A 23,226-nucleotide genomic window follows, 5' to 3' on the forward strand; every position below is an offset into this window, starting at 1 on the left:
GAAAAATGAAGCATATCAAGAAAATAACACTGTCCCTACTGTGAAACATGGAGGAGGCTCTGTTATGTTCTGGGGCTGCTTTGCTGCATCTGGCACAGGGTGTCTTGAATCTGTGCAGGGTAAAATAAAATCTGAAGACTATCAAGGGATTCTAGAGAGAAATGTGCTGGCCAGTGTCCGAAGGATTGGTTTCAGTCGCAGGTCATGGGTCTTGCAACAGGACAATGACCCAAAAGACACAGCTGAGAGGAAAACATTGGACTATTCTAAAGTGGCCTTCTATGAGCCCTGACCTCAATCCTATTGAGCATCTTTGGAAGGAGCTGAAACATGCCGTCTGGAAAAGACACCCTTCAAACCGGAAACAACTGGAGCAGTTTGCTCATGAGGAGTGGGCCAAAATACCTGCTGAGAGGTGCAGAAGTCTCATTGAGAGTTACAGGAATCGTCTGATTGCAGTGAAGGCCTCAAAAGGTTGTGCAACAAAATATTAAATTAGGGGTACCATCATTTTTGTCCAGGCCTGTTCCATGAGTTTATTTTTTAGTTACACATACACCTTTTAGTTATTCATATTCTTTTTCTACAAATTGCAACCTACTGAAACATCCCCTAGGACTTCTGTAAACCTCTAGTCTGTGTATATCTATGACAGTTACCTATGTGTTTGTTCTGTTTCTCACAATCTGTATAACATTGTGCTTTATCATCCTGAAACATCTATAATACTTTTTTACTGAAATACTTTCTAAAATCTTTCTTAAATACAGAAATACTTCATGCTGGAGTTAGAAACAGATGTATGTGCTCTACTATTCTTCAGAATGTTGGAGAGAAATACTTGAGTCAAACTTGCAAAGGTTTCACTATTACATGCTATATTATTGCTTAACAAAATGTACAAAGTGATTTAAAAGAAGCAAGGTGCAGTAATGTGATGAGACCACAAAATGATGAAGAGAATTACAGAAAGACAAGAACTGACACAAGTTCAAATGTGAATACTGTAATTGTGTGGATAAAAATGAAGCTCATTAATATATAGATTACGCTTTTTCTATTGCATTAGAGCACATCTGACTTTGAACTCTGCATGTTCCAATACCCTGGAATGTGTTGCCAGATATAGAACTCAATCAGTTCAAGCACAGACACATATTCATAGCCCTAAGAGACACAGAAAGAGTAAGCTAGTGAAAGGGAGAGAGTGCATTAATATATTGCACTGGCCTGTAGTTCAAAATTTATATGGCCATGCACTTTGATACAGCAACTTTATATAATATAGCAGGGTTTATATCTAGGTTCCAACAATTAATGAGCAAGTCTGACTGAAAACAATCAGCTTTTTTATAGTTCACAGACTTCCATCAAGTAAGCTGAAAACAGTGTAGGGAGTGAAACTAACTACTTAAACTTTTTAGGAACACATTTGTAACTTTCCTTGCATTACTTGCATGTTTTTGAACAAATATGAAAAAAGTTAGAGCACAATCATAAAAATAAAAACATAATTATTATTAAACATGAAACAATTTTATTAAGCTGAATTCAGCCTGAAACTTAATAATAATTTGCAGGTTGGATTTGTATAAAAATAAAATAAAAATTTAAGGCTAAAATAAAATGTTTAAGATCTATCTTTTTGATTATGATATTTTACATTATTAATCTTAACCAACATGCTAAAGAAGTCTATTAAAGAGGCTTCACTACTGCACTTTTGTTCCCCATTTCATTCTCTGGGACAAACAACATAGGATCTGATGTAATAAAATCCCCTTGGGAGGGATATAAACAAACAACAGCCCAGTTGTGAATCAAGTACTCTAATCCCTATAGCCCACATGAGCCTACTTAGATTACAACCAAGCTAAAATATATATATATAATTTTTTTTTTAAATCTTCCCAAATATTTGTGCAGCCTCTGTAATGCATAATTTTCATGTTATCCATTGTCAAGAACGGCTGCAGAGATTTTAAAAAATAAATAAATAAATAACAAGGGCAAGCAAAGATCTATATTGCACAGCCCAATCTCTACCAAGCCAAAGCTTCTTTTTTTTTTAACCAAGTTCTTCAATATAGCTTAGCTTATACACAGAATCTTCTAAAGTGCTAAACAATGTGCTAAAATTTTAGCTTTGGCATCTCCTTCAATATTTATCAGATATGGCCTGTAAGCCTGGTGTTATATTCTGTGAAAAATAACCAGATGGTAGTAAAATGTTGTTACAAAGCAGCCAATTTACTGTCAACCAAATGAGCTATGCACTGCCTATATGCCAGCCAGTGGAAATTCTCTCCAATATATTTGCATTTGTGTGCATTTCACAGGTATGTTCTCCTCATATTGGGAAAGTTCCTGGAAGAACTGAGGCCATTAAGTTTACGCCATGTCATATACAAAAAGAGACACATATGCGTTCTTTAGAACAGTGTGAAGAATTAGAAAATAGTTATCAAGGAGTTTTCCTGGCTGACATTACTTCTGACTTGCTCATTAGGGATATATATATATATATATATATATATATATAGGTTGGGTGATAAAACGATAACGATATGTATTATATATGATATCGCTCTCTGGTAACCTAGCAATGTAGGTAGTTATGCCTGAGCTGTACATTTAAAATCTTTTAGTTCTGAAGGCAGTATTTTTGTATTATTATTATTAAATTTTTTTTTTTTTTTAATTTATTTATTTAAAAGTATGCCTTAGTTTTGATACTTTAAAGTAATTAATTTTTTTGTTTTTGCATCTCAGAAAAGGGTTCATTTAAAACCCAGAATGTTTGGCACTTAAATGTACTTAATTCTTCTCATTCTACTTTGTCATTGTTCACAGTGCAAGTACAGACAGAGAAACAATGGGTAATATCTAAATGTTTATTTGTGATAGAAAATATTGTTGTATGCATTGCATACTATGCATTTTAAAAATAAAAGTTGATTTTTCTAAAAAAAAAAAAAAAAAGGAAACCAGTTAGTTGTTCATTTTAAGAGACCCGTCTTATTTTCTCAAGTATATTTAATATTGCTCTGTAATTAAGCAAAAATACATTTTATCCGTTCACTTCATTAATCGACGAAATTTTTGGTAGAATACTTGATTACTAATATATTTGAGCCCTAATTATAAGTCTACATCAGTTTTATTTATGTTTACAAAACACTGCACATATTTTACACACTTTATTCACCAGAAGGTGAACAGCTAGTGAACTTCCTAGCACTAAAATTCACTAAATTATCAGGTATCTCTATGTTTATATTTAACACTTTGCACTATTTTATTACACTTTATTTGGCATTTCTTACATTTTCTTTCATTTTGTAACTTAAATGTTGAGATAATTGTTAAGTGTTCACTTTAAGTGTGACTTTAGACTTATGTTTCATTTTAATTATTTGAGTTTTCCATGGTTGTTGACATTTCTGTCTTAATAACTGAAGGGATTATGATCAGAGGAAGGTTAAGTTTAAAATAAAAATGTTTAAATGTAATATAATAATTTTTCTCCTGGCCCTCATTTTAAAGGGGTCATAAAAAATATCAATAATTATCGATATCAACCGATATGAAACACTGATATACATATATATATATATATATATATATATATATATATATATATATATATATATATATATATATATATATATACGTGTGTGTGTGTGTGTGTGTGTGTGTGTGTGTGTGTGTGTGTGTGTGTGTGTATACAATATATAACTTTCAGAATATTATAACATAAATATATATATTAGTATACCTATATAAAGCTACTTTCTGACAATGTTCATTGTTAAAAGCGTTACAAATAAAATTTAATTCAATGTCCCCAGTATACATTTAAAACTAATAGATTAAACATGTTATTATTCAGTTAATCATCTTAATTCACATTATTTGAATTATTCAGTATATTTAAGCTGGTTGATTTTTGGCATTTACAAGAGTAAAAATATAAGTCTGGACCTGCTAATGAGGTTTTAAAATAATTTAGTTGCATTGCAAAAGCATCAAAGTATAAGAGTCTTTAATTCTTATTAATTATGTAATCAGAAGTTAGACATCAAGCATGAACAGTGATTCAAAGATTCTTACTTAAATGAATCTGACTATGTTTTCACACTATCTATCATTTGAAATGAGCAGAAAGTAGTAGAAAAAAGTTTTAGGGATTATGGGAAAGTGAGTGGTGAGATTGGCAATTGGTAAGAAAGGATAAGTTTGTTTCACTGTGCACATATTACAAGTAGCAGCCATGTACCAATAGGAGAGAACAATTTCCTTTGTCTGTATGCAATTATCTTCATTCACATTGTATTGCCTACATATGCTTCTGTCTAAATGACACAGGAAAAAAAACACAACCTTGAAAGTCCCAAAACTTAATAAATACAAATAAAAGAAATATTGCAAGGTAGAAAGTCCCCAGTGCATATACAAGACAACAATCATCACAACCCTCTTCTTTCTCGGATGCATGCTGTTTATAATTTTATGAATTTCAGATTTGTATTTACATAATAGATGACTAACCTATGAAGCATGAGAACATGCAATCTACAAAATGTTTGTTTAAAGAAAATGTACTGTAATGTTTGATTTAATAAATTTTTGTCATGTCAATGTGTACAACTTATTATACAAGATCACAGAAGAGGAAGAAGTACTCACTATTGGGCACAGTCGATGAGCTGATACTCATTAGACCGTTCAAAGCAGGCCTTCACGCCTTCATCATCCCAAAGATGTTTTGCATGCTCAAAAAACTCCTGTGAAAAGAGGGGGAAAAATATTTTTATCATGCTAAAAATATTATCAAGCAAAGAAGAAATAGAAAAAAAAACTATAAAAAACAAATGAGAAAAAGAACCTTCTTGGACTATTGCAATTATTGTTGTGTGACTATTGTTGTGATTATTTTCTTATAAATAAAGGTATGTTGTAAAAGTGGCTGTACATAAATAGATGAAAGTATAATACATAGAAATAACAGCTGATGTTGTGGATAAAGTTTAATTATATCAGGCTTTTCCTGATCTTAAAAAAATCCACTTGATTCATAAGTTAAAAAAAACATGTTGATTTATAAGATTATGAACAAGCATGAAGTTCTCTTTGCTGGATTCATTTTATGGAGTGAAGTTTTCACCAAGGTCTTAATATAAACCCCAACCTGCTTGCCTAAACAACTACCACCATGACCTCATGTGTGATGAAGTGCTTTGAAAGGCTGATCAGAGACTCTGAAACTCTGGACTCATTACAGATTGCATACTGTCCAAACAGATCCACAGATGATGCCACCCAATTATGCTAAAATGACATTTGTTGATTACAGTTCAGCCAATTTCCTCCGGGGATAAATAAAGTATTCTGATTATGATTCATTTAACACCATAACCATAACATAAAACATCATTAAACACCATTACAAAAAAAAAGAAGAAAGTATTGGCTGCCAGGGTTACCCAAAAAATCAGAAGCAATTGTGACAGTCAAAGTCTCCAAAAGAACTGCAGCAGATTCTCCAATATTTTTAACAAACTTAGCAGCCAATATTAAAATATTATTAAAATAATATTTAGCAACCAATATTAAACTGACAACATAATACTGATGATTTCATTTCTAATATGAATGAAATTAATCAAACTTTTAAGATTCACCCAAAATTTTATGATCTGGTGTACAAGTGCAGCACTTTAATGACTAATGGCCAGTAAGTTGTTGGCTGATACAACACGTTTTGTAACATGTTTTATATCATTTAATTTCCCAAATATATGAACAATACAATGGCACTAATACCACAGTTTACAATTAATTATCCCACCAGTGCTAATACAACAAATGTCTGATAAATAAAAACTCTTTAAAAGCAAAATAAATGCTTGTATCTAATTTAAGCTTAAATAGTTATTCTTGACAAGTGAAATGACTGATCAAGCATCCTAAAATTAAATAAAGTTAAATAACTTGTTAAATAGTACATTTTATGCAAAATTCAAACAAACAACTTGAGCCCCACAAGGGAGGCAAACACAGAGGAAAAGAGCATGGGAGGTAGAACATGGAGGAGGATGGGGCCTTTCAGAAAAACACTTGTTTTTCCGTATCATTTCCTTCGAGAGTAAAGATAGCTATAGGATAATTAGGCCTCCAGTGAGGTTCCATCATATAATCACCACAATACAGCAAAACAAATGGCTAAGAGAAGAAAACAAATCAACAAGAGAATAAAACATGACACAATATAGTAAAAACTAAAATATACTGAACAAGGCAAACAATGTTCTAAAGCAAAAACCATAGAAATGGGCAATGTAAAATGCCAAAATCAGGCCATGGCTTAGGTTTTCTTCTTAACATTGCAATTAAATGTGAAAACAGTCATTTAAAAAAGTAATTAATAGTGATTAGCCTATATGATATTGTTAATTTGGTTATATCGAGTAACTTTGTGAGAAAGAATTTTTTGTTTGCCTATGTATTGACTGTCGATTTTTATTTTAAAAAAATACATTGTAGAACTGAGAGAGACACGCTCCACTCCTGTCAGACATTTCTTGCATGCTGAGAGATGAGGCGATCCCACTGGAAAACTTGGTGTGACAAGCCAAAATGTCAGGGGAGCCAACTGAATAGAAAACATAAAAACATAACCTTAACAACCATTAATGGCAGCACCATACTCTACCTGGGCCTTCATTAGTAAAAGGGAGAAGGCAAAAGAGTCATTAACCCTGAAGTAAGTAGGGTCAGCAGTGCACTCACGAGACAGTATTAATGACAGCCACTGCTGCTAAGGGCCTCCCTCATGCACTACTCTGTTATCCCCACTATAAACTCTAGAGGAGTTCAGGGACACTGACAGACCTAGATCCACACAGAGACAGACATGTATAAATACATAAATGCAATACATTTAGATGCCATGCTGACCCCAATTTTATTCATAAACTCAAATCACATTTTTATATAAAAATAAACTGTTAAGGTTGACTTCTAAAATATATAACTTTCAGAAAATTATAACATTTTATGATAGATTTTATGATTTGTTTTAATACTTTTATTGTCATTGAAAAAGTATAATGAGATAGCCATTAGATGACATTAGATTAAGGATCATTTCTGAAATTGCAATGGAAATACAGCATCCATACAGCAAACATTTCGAAAATTGTGAGGGGAAAATAGTAAAAGCAAAAAAGAATAACCTAGTTGGATGAATATGCACACCCTTTATATTTGGGGTGTGGCTATGCTCAGAATGAACTAATTACATTCAATTTCATATTCAAAGCTAATTATCATACAGCAGTCATTAATTCTTCTGACTGACCCCAAAGAGGACCTTTTTTTAAGGAGAGAATCATAAATATTTACAAATACAAGTTGATTTTAATGCACACCCTTTATGTGTATGCTAGTAAGCTGATGGTTTTGAATGGCCTAGCCTGAGCCCAGACCTGAATCTAAAAATAAAACTGTAGAGTGACCTGAATTGGTCTGTGCACAGGATATGCCCTTACAATTTGATTATGTTTTTGCAAGAAAAAGTCAGTGTGATTTAATTCAGTGTCTGCTACACTTGATAGGTGCTCAGGGGTATGCACACTTATGAAACTAGATTGTTTTTATCTTTTCTTTTTACCAAAAACATTTCTTTTGATCTTTTTAACAAGGGTGTATAAATGTTTGATAAGTTGGTTTGATAGGGTATTCAAGCATTATATTTTTTAAAAATTGTTCAGTTATATGCAAGTGGAAAGTAGAGCATAAGCAGAGAATTCCCATTGTGCTTCACTCTTGCAAATGTATAGCAAGGCTGAACCACAGCTTGTGTAACGCAAATACAAGAGTTCACATTACTTTAAACTGATTTTAAATGCAAACAATTTTAAAGTTAACACATCTAGGAGGGAACCCACTTCAACAGTCTTATTTTACTAATGATGTAGATTATATGTGATTTGATTTATCCACATTTTTGTTCTTGTTTTTTTCTATGTGGTATCAGTAGACAGAAGAAAGGTGATCACGCTTTATCTGTTACTAAGAGAGATGGATGAGACAGACTTTGGTAGAAGGCAGAAGGATGAGAGTCAGAGTGCACTCAGTCAGTGAGTGCAAGAAAGTTGCATAGATGCATATTACCCACCACACATATCATACAATAATTAAATGATACAATTGATCTTCAAGTTAAGCTAAAATAGTTTTAGTAGTTTTAATTATTTAAACATGCTTCTTTTTTGAAAGAAAAAAGAAAAATCCTGGCAATACTGTGGCTTTTTTTGTTAATTTTTGTGTTTTTTCTAGTGCTGTAAGAAACAGTAGACATCACTAATATGTTTTTAGGGTGAAATTGTTTACTTTTCATGTCAGTCCATGTTTATTTTTACCAAGAACAATGCACTGTCATTTTAATTCAGTGTGAGAAGTGCATTAAAAATAGATGCCGAAACAATCGCACCAGTGCTGCTTCTGCTCTGCTCCTGCTACACACTGCTGCACCCCCTCCGTGCGCAACGTGAATGCTCTACCCTGTTAACATGGTGCCAAAAAGACTTTTGCTCTTCACATCCAGTCCTGAAACAGGATTTATAATAAGAAAGGTAAAAGAGAAGCTAGTAGTTATTGGAAAAGAGTTGCATGATAACATGAAAGCAGTGGGAACAACAGTTCTAGGAACACAGAAAACCATAATAGCACAATAATCTGCAATGAAATTATCTCCATTCCTACACCTCACAGAAAACTGCTTTGCTAAAATAAATAAATTGATAAATAAAATTAAATTTAAAAAAAAAAGCACAGAGCTGCATATCTGAAATTATTCAGAACTTGTAAAAATGGTTAAGATTGTGATCTATAATCTTCTTTTTACAGCCTAGAAAACTACTTTCTATTACCGTACACATACTACTATAATAAAAAGTACATGCAAAATATTAATCAGTGATAACTAGATGCAATAGCTATGAAGAGACCATGATCAAACCATGACACAACACAGGCTATAATGGCTCAAGCTGATAACATTACATGAGTCATACTGAACAAGGCATCTTTTACTGCCCAATGACAAAAAATGGGACCAACTGGAGTACAAATGAAGCACAAAAAAGTGGTGAAAGAAAGTTTATTTTAAGAATGGTTAAATTTTTTGATTATAATTGATGTAATGCTCAAGAAGTTCAGTTGTACCTGCTGTGCAATAGAAAATCTTAACACAAATCTTTTGTATTAAATTAAAAAGATTGAAAAATAGAATGCAATTAGTAGTGTTCTCAGACTTTTGGACACATCTAAATTTAAATGATAAATCTTATTCATTTTTATATTCTTGTAAAGCTGCTTTGTGACATTGTCCATTGGTAAAAGTGCTATACAAATAAAATTGATTTAAATAACACTGATTAAGTCAATCACCTGGCAAGAGATGGGATATCTTAGGAAGCAAGTGAACAGTTAGATTCCACTGTTCGATATTTTTTATCCTTCGTCGGAAGAAAACAGAGGTAAGCGAAGCAAGATTGGTTGCATTAACAAAGGCAATCACTCTCTGGTAACCTAGCAACATAGGGAGCGACACGCTAACAGCCAATCATGTAACAGTATCACGTTTGGTTGCGCCATATTGTTGTCTTGTGCTGGTCTGCTAGATTCCGGTTCAGTAACCGGCGACTGATAAGCAGAAAATGAGCGCCGCAGCGAGCGAGGAAATTGTAAATAAAAGATGAAAAGTCAGCTACTTTTTCATATTTCTGCAGGTTTTATATTTCAAACAATGTTACTGTACTGTTTCAGGTTTGTTTTTTATATCACAGATGTATCTCAGTTAGAGCGGAAACGATTCCTCGAGTAACTCGATAACAAAAATTTATCAAGGCAAATTCCTCTGCCTCAAAGCCTCTTTTAAATCATTTTAAAGCTCACGTCACGTTCTTGTGCAATTATTGTGTGTGTGTGTGTGTGTGTGTGTGTGTGTGTGTGTGTGTGTGTGTGTGTGTGTGTGTGTGTGTGTGTGTGTGTGTGTGTGACAGAATGTATGGCACTTAAATGTACTTAATTCTTCTCAGTCAACTTTGTCATTGTTCACAATACAAGTACAGAAACAATGGGTAATATTTAAATGTTTATTTGTGATAGAAAATATTGTTGTATGCATTGCATACAATGCATTTTAAAAAAATCTAAAAAAGGAAACTAATTAGTTGTTCATTTTAAGAGACCCGGCTTATTTTCTCTTGTATATTTAATATTGCTCTTTAATTAAGCAAAAATACATTTTATCCGATTACTCGATTAATCAATACAGATACGATATAGATACAGCCCTAATCTCAGTCTACCTCAGTTTTATTTACGTTTACAAAACACAACATATATTTTAAAACACTTTATTCAACAGAAGGTGAACAGCTAGTGAACTTCCTAGCACTAAACTTGCACTAAATTCTCAGGTTTCTCTATGTTTATATTTAAGACTTTGCACTATTTTATTACACTTTATTATTAAGCATTTCTTACATTTTCTTTCATTTTGCACCTTAAATGTTAAGAGATAATTGTTAAGTGTTCATTGTGACTTTAGACTTATGTTTACATTTTAATTATTTGAGTGTTCCATGGTTGTTGCCATTTCTGTCTTAATAACTGAGGGGATTATGATCAGAGGAAGGTTAAGTTTAAAATAAAAATGTTTAAATGTAATTTATTTTTCTCCTGGTCTTTATTTTAAAGGGGTCATAAAAAATCAATAATTATCGATATGACTGATATGAAACACTGATATCGTGATACAGTTTTCAGCCATATCGCCCAGCCCTACTTGTGGTGTGTTTTTCTTATGCAGTGATTAGTAAAAAACCTAAAACATGGCAAAGGAAGGACTTAAATTGGCAAGACATGTCAAACCCAGGTGAGGCACCAATCCCTCTGGTTTGATCATAGTGATAATTTTAAATGATATACAATATATAATTTGTATCCTCAATCTAGATATTTCTGTATAGCAGCTATGGGACCATCTGCACAGTAGATAACAGTAATTCTATATTTGCTTTATTACTGTTTCACCACAATTAATATATTACCAAAGAAGACATGGCTCTGTTTTGAGTTTAAAATGCAGCAGTGAAGAGACTAATCATACATCGATTGTTGATACTTTGTCAACTTTCACAAACTTTTCCTGTCAGGGTAGGAGGTGAACTGTTTGTAATGATAAGCCCCGATACTATTCGAAGATAGAAATGATCACTGCCCATAATGTAAAGCAGAATATGCAAGCTATGGCAATATCACTCGCTATGCATAATCGTGCTTTGGTAATGTTTGCCAAAGTTTTACAAGCAGCAATTTTAACAAAAAATTACATTTTTTGTTAAAATTGCTGCTTGCAAAACTTGTAACAAGCAGCAGGTAGAACAGCAGAGCAAACTGTTAAGAAGGTGAGCTCCTTCAATGCAATGAACCATAGGAAAAGAAGACCCCCTGAACAGTCCCACAGAGGAGAAGAGGATGACTTCCCTGCATTGGACCACATACTTGAGAAGCTAGTAGTGGGCCTGAGCCAAATGAAAGAACTGTAGCAGAGCAGAATGCAAGAGCAGAATAAAGTGAGTTGCCTGGGTGATTGTAGTAGCCTAAAACTACATTTTATAAATAAATAGAATTTGTGGTTTCACTGGTTGCATAACCTTGTGGGCTTAAGGCCAACTCTATAGGACCAGAGGATCATAGCGTAATTCAGCAGAGTATATGTCACTTATAGTCACATACACTTATAGTCATTATGTGTATGAGTGTGCACCAAGCTAGTGTTAATGAAACACTAAAGATGAGACTACTGAACTGGTACAATCACTGATATGCCAACTAGTGGTACAGACTGCACACATTCCTAAGAGGCACTAACTTCCTGTTCTCTCTAAAACACAAAATTGTACATTTTGAGGCAGCATGCTACATGTCCTTGTCTACCTACCTGCCTATCAGTCAGCACTACCACTGCTTAAGTTTACCTTATGCTCCCTTAACTACATGTCCAGAAACTGCAATAAATGTTAGATGGATGAGCAAGGGCCAAGATACAAGACTAAAGTAGCTGTGTAAAAAAAGCTGTGACCCAGCTTTTATGTTTGTTGATATTTGCGATTAGTTTTTGCAACTAAAAAGTTTATCCTTTTCTTCATGTATAGTTATGCCAGTCACACCTTAGGCCACAGTGAGTCATCAACCAATGAAACTATTTATAGTAATTGACAGTGTGATAGAGTACAGAAAATTGTCACTGAACCTTGGGGCAGGAAAAAGAAACAAGACAGAGAGAGTAAGTGCAAAACACAGTGATAAATTGTTCAATCACATAGCTCAAGTCATCTCTCACTCAGCAGTCATCCTATATACTATGTCTCATGCCACCTCTCTACTCATATCACATCTGATTCACCTTAGTACATGTAATCCCAGACCATTTATGGCTACATCAGTAATCTCATTATTTATTTACTTCTGATCCATTACTTTCCTTATCTATTTAGTGAAAGAGCTCCCCAATTTTTTTTTAAAAGAAATTAATAGTAGCTGTACTGAGCAAATGTCTGCAAGAAATGGAGATCCAGACCAAAGCAAAGGAACAAAGGATACATGATTAGCCGGAAGACACAAGGGGGAAAGTAAGCACAGACTCGGAAATCCCTACAGTGGACATTTCCTCTACTGGCAAAGTGTGGACCTATAAATTATTTTTGGCGATTTTTGTCCCTCCTAACACAAGGAATAGATCCTAACAGTTTTAAAAGAGCTACAATTCAATCATTTTATCGAATAGTCATTATAGCAATAAATTATAGCAATAAATCTTGCAAAAGTCTTAAGTTAATGGTAAAGTATTAATAAAAAATACCGCCCAGCCATTAAAGGAAGTCTCTATTTCCTTTAATGGAACAATAAAAAGCATGGATAAATATTATTTCCAAGAAAGAATGTTCAGTATTTTTATTTTAAAAAAATGCAATATTTAACAATAAGCCATTAATGATAAAACTAGGTTGGCGGGGTGTCTATTAAAGTTTGAATTTCCAATTTCTCCTTCTACTGTATTAGCATGTATGCAATGTTTTTTCCTTTTTCAAAAAAAATCGACCTACTGAGTCTGAGAGTTATAAAGACAGAGAGAGTGAAGGGAAGAAACTCTTGAGGGCTTAGACACAGTGAGGCTCGTGATTATAGTATGAATGAAAGCAGTGTGTATTTTACTGTCTTGAACAGAGAAAGTGTGAGGCACACCAAGCAGCAAGAAGGGACAGAAAGAGGAAATCCAAGAGAGAGACCTGGAAATGGCTAGTTTGCTCTTTACTAAAATGGTTATAAGTTCATTTAGTCATGTGCATCATTATATGTTGGATGTTACATTTTTACGCATTGCTATATACTTAAAATAATTAATTTTTATGTCGTTATTATAATACACAAAGCTTAACCAAAGCTTTAATAATAATAATAATAATAATAATAATAATAATAATAATAATAATAATAATAATAATAATAATAATAAAGCCAACAACATTACAATTAAAAGGAGAAGCTAAGAACTAAGACTAAAAACAGTTTGGGAAGAAGTCATTCATTTATTTATTAATAAGTATGTTTACAGAATGTGCTGGAACCATATTATAATTGTTAGGACTTTTCCTTATTCTTACATAGACATTAGCATACAACATCCTAAAGGCTCATTTTATTGTTAGGGGTGATTTTATTCACTCTAAATTGAGGATATTACTCCCAAATTTTACAACAACATAGCTTAAGCATATATAGGCCCCCTCCCCCACCTGCGAAGGTTGGATCACCTCCCATATACTCTGCTCATTAAACGCGTGGAGCCCTCAGTGGCAACAATCCAGGTATGGCCAGACAGGACAGACACTGTACTGTAGGACTGGATTCAACACACAGACTGGAATATGTTTGCTTCTCAGGCTACCTATGATGCCTAAAACAGAAAATGACAAATACACTTTCTTTGTTCTGGATCACATTAATGCCACAATCAACAAGGTTAACACCCCGAAACAGATCACCATGTACCCTAATCTGAAGCCACCTGGCTGCGCAGTGTGCTGACAATAAAATGCTCCTTAATATCAGTGTCTGGTACAAGTACTGTACAAGAATTGCTCCATCACAGACCGTAAATCGAATTATTGGGACCCCACTTCCTGCCTTTGAGGATGTCCAGAGGAACAGTGTCTGCATTAAGCTCATCAAGGACACCTCTTACCCAGCCCATAAACTGTTTACCCTCTTACCTCCTGGGAACTGGTTAAGGTGCCTGCAGTCAAGACCAGCTTTTACCCCACAGCGGTCTCCTAACTGAACTTTTCAACTCACTAACCCCTCGACCGACAGTAAAATCCCCCTTTGCACTGATGAACCCCTTAGAACTGCAATATATAACTGTATATATGCTCTGTATATTCACATATACATTGTGTTTATATACAGTTACAATCAGAAATATTCAACCCCCTCCCCTTAAAAGACATTTTAGAGATGTTGCTAAAAGATAATGAAAATCAAAGAAAAAAATCAATCAATGAAATGAAAAAAAAATATTGATACATACGAGTTAGTTTGACTTAACTTTGAAGTTTAAATGAAAATTGTAACTCTTGTAACACATGAGAATGTGCAGTATTATTCAACCCCCAGCTTCAGTACCTTGTGGAGTGTCCTTTATTTTTTTATAACTTCTAACAAACGGTTTCGATAAGTGCTGACAAAGCTTCTTACACCTCTCGATTGGAATCTTTGCCCATTCTTTACATGCAAAAGTCTGTAACTCAGTGATGTTTGATGGCTTCCGTGTTGCAACTGCCTTCTTCAAATCCCACCAAAGATTTTTTTCAATTGGATTTAAATCTGGTGACTGAGAAGGCCACTCCAGGATGCTCCAGCATCTTTTTCCCAACCAAGCATGAGTTGATTTGGAGGTGTGCTTGGGATCACTGTCTTGCTGGAAGATCCAATGATCACCAAGGTTTAGCTTGTCAACAGAAGGAATCAAGCTCTTCTTTAAAATGACCTGGTATTTCTGGAAATCCCTGATGCCAGGTACACGATAAAGATTGACAGTTCCTGCCACAGAAAAACAGCCCCACATGATCAATGATCCACCTCTGTGCTTCACCCTAGGGATGGTATTCTTTTGGTCATAAGCCTGACCTTTTGCACGGCAGATGGACCACCGGTACTTGTACCAGCTCTCATCAGGTCATCCTGTAGCTTTCTTGCAGTCACACAGGGGTTTTTCTTAGCTGTCCTGACTAAGTTGCTAAGGGCCCTTGCTGAAATTGTGGGCTTTCTTCCACGAACAGGAAGGTTTGCAGCTGTTCCATAGGTTTTAAACTTCCTTATAATGCTCCCAATGGTGTCTCTTGGAATGTTAAATATTTTGGGAATCTTCTTATACCCAAGGCCCTTCAGATGTGATGAAATCTTTGTCTTTCCCATGATTGCAACTCACCTTTAACAACTTCATGGTTGGGGTTTATATATGCATCACAGCTGAAGCAAATGAAGGATCGTTATAGAGTTCCCAAAGGCTTAATGATGTTTCAGCTCCACTTCAGGCCATAAAAACTATCAGAAAGCTTTAAAAATAACAATATTATATAGGGGTTGAATAATTGTGACATGGCTATCTTAACAAAATATACTGTTACGAGGGCGGCACGATTTAGGTAAAATGTCATATTGCAATTATTGAGGTCAATATTGCAATTGCGATATTCGATTGCGATATACTGTAATAAACAAATGGTATCATGAGTCAGCTTGCTTGGTTCTCAAGGAAAATGCACACACAGATTACTGATAATGCTGAAATTTAACTAGCAACAACAAACAAATGCAAAATGTTTTCAAATTAAAATATAAAATAACACATTAATGCTGATTAATGAAAAGCCTAAGATCAAAACTGTAGGTGTGTGTGTGTCTACATATATATATATATATATATATATATATATATATATATATATATATATATATATATATATAGTAAATTACCAACTTAATGCAAGTTATACATGGTATTGCACACACCATTATTCATGATATTTGGAGCAATATTACATGTAATTATTAAACTTGATTCCCTTACATATACATTTGCTTTTAAGCCTAATTATTAATTTTGATTATGATGTGATTGTGACAAGGGCGTGGGAAGAGGTTTCAGGTTGGGGGTAAAGAGTTTTTTCTGTCTCCACTTTTGAATAAACAATAACAAGGCTATAAAACTTGTCAAAACTCCACGAATCACAAAAGTATCAGTGAGAAGTTGAGAACACTCGTTTAAACAGTGCATACACTTGAACTTGACTGCAAATCACATTTTTTACTTTACTGATACTGCTTTTAAACGTAACGCAAAGACCGGTCATCGGTACATAAGCCGTCATGTACAATAAAAGAACCTGCGCAGCGACAGGAAATATAATTTAACACAAAAAGCCGCCTTGACGGTGGACCAGCGCTCAGGATTTATTTATTTATTTATTTATTTATTTATTTATTTGAGCGGCGTGTGGACGAATTCTTTATACGTACACACTATTTTATTTCTTGATAACAGACCGCTGCTAACTATAACACACCGTTGCCATGAAAAACAGAGCGTTGGAATGGACACAGGATTCTAACCTTAGAGACGGAGCGCACTATTTTCTTTAGCGGAAGCAATACGATTGTTCAGCAGTTTCGTGTTTTAGCCACGTATGACGTATGAGACCTGTAACTTGATCAACAGCGCGAAGCCGCGAACTCTTTCTGAATATTTTAAAGGCGTAACAGCTGATGAAAAAGCAGAGACAATTGTAGACGAAAATGAAGAGAGATTTTATCTTACTTTTTATTTCATACAAAACATTTTCGTCTCGTCTTTTTTCGTCAACAATAATGCATGTTAATTTAGTCTTAGTCAGCGTTTTTGGACAGAGGTACAGAGGTAGCATTTTTTCTGGCCACCAGTTCAGTGTCCGTCTGCTCGGCATCCATCTTCACCCGTTTGGTGCTGCAAACCGGAAAAAGTCACGATATGACCATACGCACCACACGTGCCACTGCCTAAACTGACACTCACTGGTCTTTTTTTTTTTATTAGCGGATAGCGGTGTAGGGTATGAAATAGGCAAACAGCTTTCAGAGAGAATGGGTTGTCATGTCCACACATGCATTTCATTATTATTTATTTATTTCATAAAATCACAGCATTTTGCGTCATATAATCGCACAAGTTTGATATCGCGATTGTGATATGATTAATCGTGCAGCACAAACTGTTACACACAAATACTACATCATACATGTTCTGTGTTGATTTTATGCATCACTTAACTCATAAAGAAGTCATCCAAAGCAGAATCCCGCACTTTGAAAAGATTTTTATTCATAAATCCTTAAAACTCTTTGGGGGTTGAATATTTCTGATTGCAACTGTACATATATATATATATATATATATATATATATATATATATATATATATATATATATATATATATATATATATATATACACACACACACACAGTTGCAATCAGAAATATTCAACCCCAAAAGAGTTTTAAGGATATATATATATATATATATATATATATATATATATATATATATATATATATATATATATATATACACACCGTATTTTCCGAACTATAAATCGCACCGAATTATAAGGCGGTCTCAAGGGGTTCTATTTCTGTACTTTACCCATACATAAGGCGCACCATATTATAAGGCGCATCCTAAAACATACGGCCTAGAAAAAAGGTAACAGAAGCAAAACAGTGAGTTTAGTTGAACTTTATTCTACTACTGATGTTGAATTCTTTCGCAGCTGCTCTATTCTCATTTACAACCGCGTAACTGATAGCCTGTATTTTGAATTGTGCCTCGTAAGCATGTCTCCACTGGTGCCATTTTTGGGGGATACCTATGTGGCGTGGCGGAGGTAAGCGTACGTACTGTTCGTATTATGTAATGTTCTCTGATTGGTTTATCGCTGCCAGCGTACGTAGTGTATGTATTACGTCCCTGTGTCAGCGGGAAATGGTCTGACAGTCAATCAAGCGGAGCGCTTACCAAAGTCACACAACATTTTTACAGATTTTTGGAACTCAGTGCACACATAAGGCGCATGGGTTTATTAGGCGCACGGACGATTTTGAGAAAATTTAAGGCTCTTAGGTGCACCTTATATCCATCTCCTTATTATAATCTAATATTATAAGATTATATAAGCTCTTTGATATTAATAAAAAGATAAATCTTTCGTTCATGTGCAGTTAATCTAGTTATTACGACAGGAGCGTCATCAAAAGCCAAGCCAAAAACAGATTGTTTCTGTTCCATACTCCAGAGCAGAAGGTGGCAGTAATGCACCTAATTATGCTGGCAGGACAATTAAGATTCAAACTGCTGGCAGGAAAGTTACACGCCCATTTCTCTCAGTAGGAACGGAAGATGGAAAGGGAGTAAGGTGAGGTGGAAAGGAGAGAGGAAAACGGGAGCTGCTCAAAGCTCTGCACTTTACTTTTATTCAGTAAATTCTGCCCTGTTCTATTTTAGCTGAAATGTTCTTTTGCCTAAGGTTCCTGTGTTATTAATGTAGTTAATGTTTAAAAAGGGGGCAGCTCAAAAGTCTTTTGTTTCATTTTTTTCTTAAAGATTAAAAGCACTTTTATTTTATTCAGAAGATTCTGAATGTTTTACATTACATGAAATATAGGCCCTAAGTTCAGGCTGCCCAAAGCTGTGTTTGAACTTTTTATTTATTTTATTCAGAAGAAATTCAGTGTCTGTTGTCTGTTACTTGACATGTAGTAAAGACAACTACAGGATTGTTTTCCATTCAAGTGCCATACAAGTTCAGACTGAAAACACTTGAAATTTAACAATAAATTATATAGAAATGTACGTGCGTTATTGATTTTATTAACATGAGGGTACACTATTTTAAGTGACAATATAAGATTCGGACCTTTGCTGGGAGGAAAATTTAGTAATTGGACCACTTTGAATTTTTATTGAATACCCCGGCTTTATAGTATGCATATAATATTTTAAAATACTGATAGATGTAGTTATATAGATTAGATTAGATTCAACTTTATTGTCATTTTGCAAGGTAGATTTAAAGAGCCAATGAAATGCAGGACTATAATGAAAATATAGGACTGATCACATGCATCTTTCTATTGTATACACCTTATTTTCAATATTCCGATGGACTCTCTTTATAACGGTTTTGTGTAACACACTTGATTAGCCCTTTTCTTGCTTATTTCAGCTGACTAGTTTGAATTAATCACACCACCTATCAGCACTGCATGTCTGATTAACATCTGATATTTCATAGTATGTTTCAGAGAAAACTGGAATTGTGTGCATTTAGTGTGCACCAAACTGTATGTTTGCTCTTTTTAGTTTGTGGATAGCTGCCCTACAGATGAACACTCATGTACAGTGAAGTGTTTGGATATGTACCAACTTCCATCTTCCAATTGACCATAAGCCTGGATAGCAAGCAATTAAACATTAATTTCCAAGTCTGGTTATTACAATTGCATGAAGAGTCCCATAGCTATGCTAAATATTCATAATTAGCAGCTAAACACAACAAATCACAAATATGTCTTATACCTGAATAAAAGAGTTTTTGAACATATTTCTTATCTTATTTATTGAGTTAAAATAAAAATACTTGTTATATATATATTATTCTTAATATAATATTCAATTATACTTGGTAATACATGAATCAGCTGTTGACAAAGGCCTCTTTAAGAGAAAAAATATCATCAACAACAACAGTAAAGAAAGCATTATGGGGCAAAGGTGGCTCAAGTAGTTAAAGCACTGGGGTGTTTCTCAGATGATTGGGGTTCAAGCCCCAGCACTGCCAAGCTGCCACTAATGGGCCCTTGAGCAAAGCACCTACCTCCAAAAGTTGCGATATGTGAAGAAAAACTTTTATAGTACTGTGCTTTAATATATCTGTGACAAATAAATGCTTAAACTTAAAAAATAAACCCCTAAATAAGGCATTGAGTAGCTTCTCAATTTTTAAAAATACCATTTCAGAAGACAGATCTAGATATACACTATTCCTGAGTGATGGACACTCAAAGGGTGCTTTCACACCTGCCTTGTTTAGTTCAGTTGAATCGTACCAGAACTCTGGTGAACACCAAAAGCGGACCAAACAAGCGTACCGAGACCTCCTTGAAGAGGTGGTCTCGGTACGCTTTCAAACGAACTCTGGTACGGTTTGTTTGTGGTGAGGACACGGTCCGAGATCGAATAGACCTAACTGCAAAAAGTATTGTGCATTTTGGACTAAACCAGCTGCCGTAGTGGGTCGTTGGCAATATTTTCGGAAGATGAGAACGTCACAGTTTCGCAAAAGTAATGCTCGCCGCCTCCTGAAATGTCTTGCGATGTGTCTTCGCCATTTGCAGTGCATTAAAATGATATTTTCAAGCCGCATCCGTGCTTCATTCTGAAAATTAAGACTTTGCATAGAATGCTGTATACAAGCGATGTAGTACAACCACGAACATAATTGCAGCTGTATTTTCCTGTATTTTTCTCTTTTTGTTTACTTCCGGAGTTTCGTTGAAATTTCCCACATTCCCACATTATTCTGACCAATCGAGAAGCAGTTTAGGAAATACACTCAAAGATATGTGGCCAATGAGTGATGTGGATGTTATCACATGACTGCATTTTGGTTCGTTTCAACTGGTGCGGAACAGAACGATCAGTGTGGTGTGAAAAGGAACCAAAACTGCTAAAAAGTTACAATGTATCATTTTTTGCATTTGGTCCGGAACAAATGAACCGAACTATAGGTGTGAAAGCACCCAAAGAAAGAAAAGGGGTGGACAACGTGATGCACCCATCATGCTTATTGCCAACCATATAAGCCTCTAGGGGTAGTGTTACAATGTATGGTTGCTTCAGTTGGTCAGGTCAAGTTCAGCAATGTGATGTGCCCAAATCTGAGTACCTGAAATATTAATTAATAGGTTTTTTTCATCAATGGAGTTTTCTTCCCTGATGGCACAGGCATATTCCAAAATTATAATGACAGAATTCATCAGGCTCAAATTGTGAAAGAGTGGTTAAAGGAAGCATGAGACATAATTTTCACGTATGGATTGCCAGATCTTGGTGAGAAACTAATGCATCTCTTTTTTCCCTGCTGCTCCAGGTTTGGTGACATAGCAACTCTGGATAGACATAAATGTTGTGACATTGCATAAGATTTTCAAAATGAACTATGATGAATGTGTACCGTAATCAACGCAAAAGGCAGTCCATAAAAACATTAGAGTGTGTGACTTTTTTTTGGCATGCAGTGTACCTTCACATCTGAGGGAAATAGTGTAAAATTTGTTGTGTTAGCAGAATTTCTGAGTCATGCATCTTTAGTGAATATAGTGTTAATTATTTCAGGTTTGTATAATTTTAATCTTCTTTAATTTGCTGACAAAATCATACTCAAAAAATCTGATTGGCCAAAATAGTTACAAATAAAATGTAAGCTATTGCATGTATGTTATAATCACGGGCGCCACTAGCAATTTTGGGCCCTATGAAAGAAAATGAGACTAGACCCCCTACCACACCCATTTCTCATCAAACATTCAAACCTCTGGGGCCACCAAAAGTGCATGGGCCCTTAAAATCGTCCTAACTTTCCCCCCTTAATGGCACCCCTGGTTATAATAGTGCTTAGCATTTGAAATCACAGTAACATTTCTATGAATTTTAGAACTCAACTACAGTCAGTAAAACACCCTTTATATTTTGTGTTTTAATGGCTTGTGAAATTCTTCTTTATATTTAATTAATAAGCAGCTGCACAACAATTTGTAGGTGGTGTATTAGCACTGGGTTAATCACAGTAGGCATGTCTGCATCAACCCATGGGGGATGTAGTGCTTAGTATATAAATTGTTAGACAGTATTTAAAGTATATAAAAGTATATTATCCATTAGCAAAACAAAGAACATGAAAAGATTCTTTAAATCCTGCAGCAATAAATCTATGGTTGGAGAAAAAGGTTTTGATCAAATTTTAGCCCTTTTTTAAACAATTTCTAGCTAAATGTCTGACAAAAATGCTGATTTACTGAGGTCAATCAATGACCTATATCTGACACAAAATACAAGTTTGATTCCTATTGCATCACCAATTCAGTCTCAGTTGTTTAATTTGGTTAAAATATGTAACACTAAGAGACAGAGCAGATCTTGACCATAATGTTCCTTCATAATACACAGGCACCAATTTTAATGTAAAAGTTTAAACGTTACAAAGTTATCATTTGACTATAACAGATTATTATGCTGCTTGCAAATGAAACAGTACAGAGTATTGTGGCCAATCTTAATGAAATTTTGATCTGTTTGAAAAATGTGAGTTTGGTATTGTTTTTACAGTTTTTCAGTTAAACAAAGGTTGTGTTCTTCTTTTTTCCTCTCAGCATGGTACATGCCAACAATACAATAGTCATCCTGCATCTGTTTGCCATATGGTTTAAGTACCTTTCATATGTTACTGTACATGTGTCCCAAACAAAAGCCTCATTTAAAATTACACTTAGTACTCCCACTTAGATTAGTTTTTGCTAATTTGCATAATATGCTAAACTTACATTTACTCTATGATTTTTAGCTTTGCAAGTTTGGTGTCAAGCTAATGAGCACAGTGAAAATATTAGCATTTACCATAATGATGATGACATTTGTAAATATGGCCACTACATGCTAATCATGATCTAATGAGGTTGAGCCGTGTTTACACAAAAGGAGCGTTATTTAGGTTAATGTTGTGGGCATTGCCATACATAGGGGGCTGGGTTTAAGACCAAATAGACATTTTTTTCAAGGTCTGTATGACAAATAGCCATTCAAGCTGAAATCAAGTCTGCATCTCTGTGCTAAACTGTAACAGATATTTTGTGCTCCTAAAAACTGGGGAATAAACATGGCCACCATCACCCAATCATTTTCTATCAGGCATTTGACAAGGTTACCATTGAGCTACGGTCATGAAAATTAAATGGAAGTTTCAGAGATGGACCTATTAGCAAAAAACAATCTCGCTCGA

General features: G+C 34.5%; 1 protein-coding gene across 2 annotated transcripts in view; it reads right to left on the bottom strand.

The window, feature by feature from the left end:
- The window catches only part of gnal (guanine nucleotide binding protein (G protein), alpha activating activity polypeptide, olfactory type), a 64,487-nt gene that overhangs the window by 36,955 nt on the left and 4,306 nt on the right, over nucleotides 1–23,226 (bottom strand). For both annotated transcript variants that reach the window (XR_007139465.1, XM_027172672.2), the window contains exon 5: nucleotides 4,690–4,787. Coding sequence is in view for 1 of the 2 variants with exons in the window: in XM_027172672.2 (XP_027028473.1) it covers nucleotides 4,690–4,787 (98 nt within the window). In the remaining variant the exon portion in view is untranslated. The remainder of the gene's footprint in view (nucleotides 1–4,689; nucleotides 4,788–23,226) is intronic.

Source organism: Tachysurus fulvidraco, chromosome 25 (assembly GCF_022655615.1).
Source record: "Tachysurus fulvidraco isolate hzauxx_2018 chromosome 25, HZAU_PFXX_2.0, whole genome shotgun sequence".
NCBI classification, from domain to species: domain Eukaryota; kingdom Metazoa; phylum Chordata; class Actinopteri; order Siluriformes; family Bagridae; genus Tachysurus; species Tachysurus fulvidraco.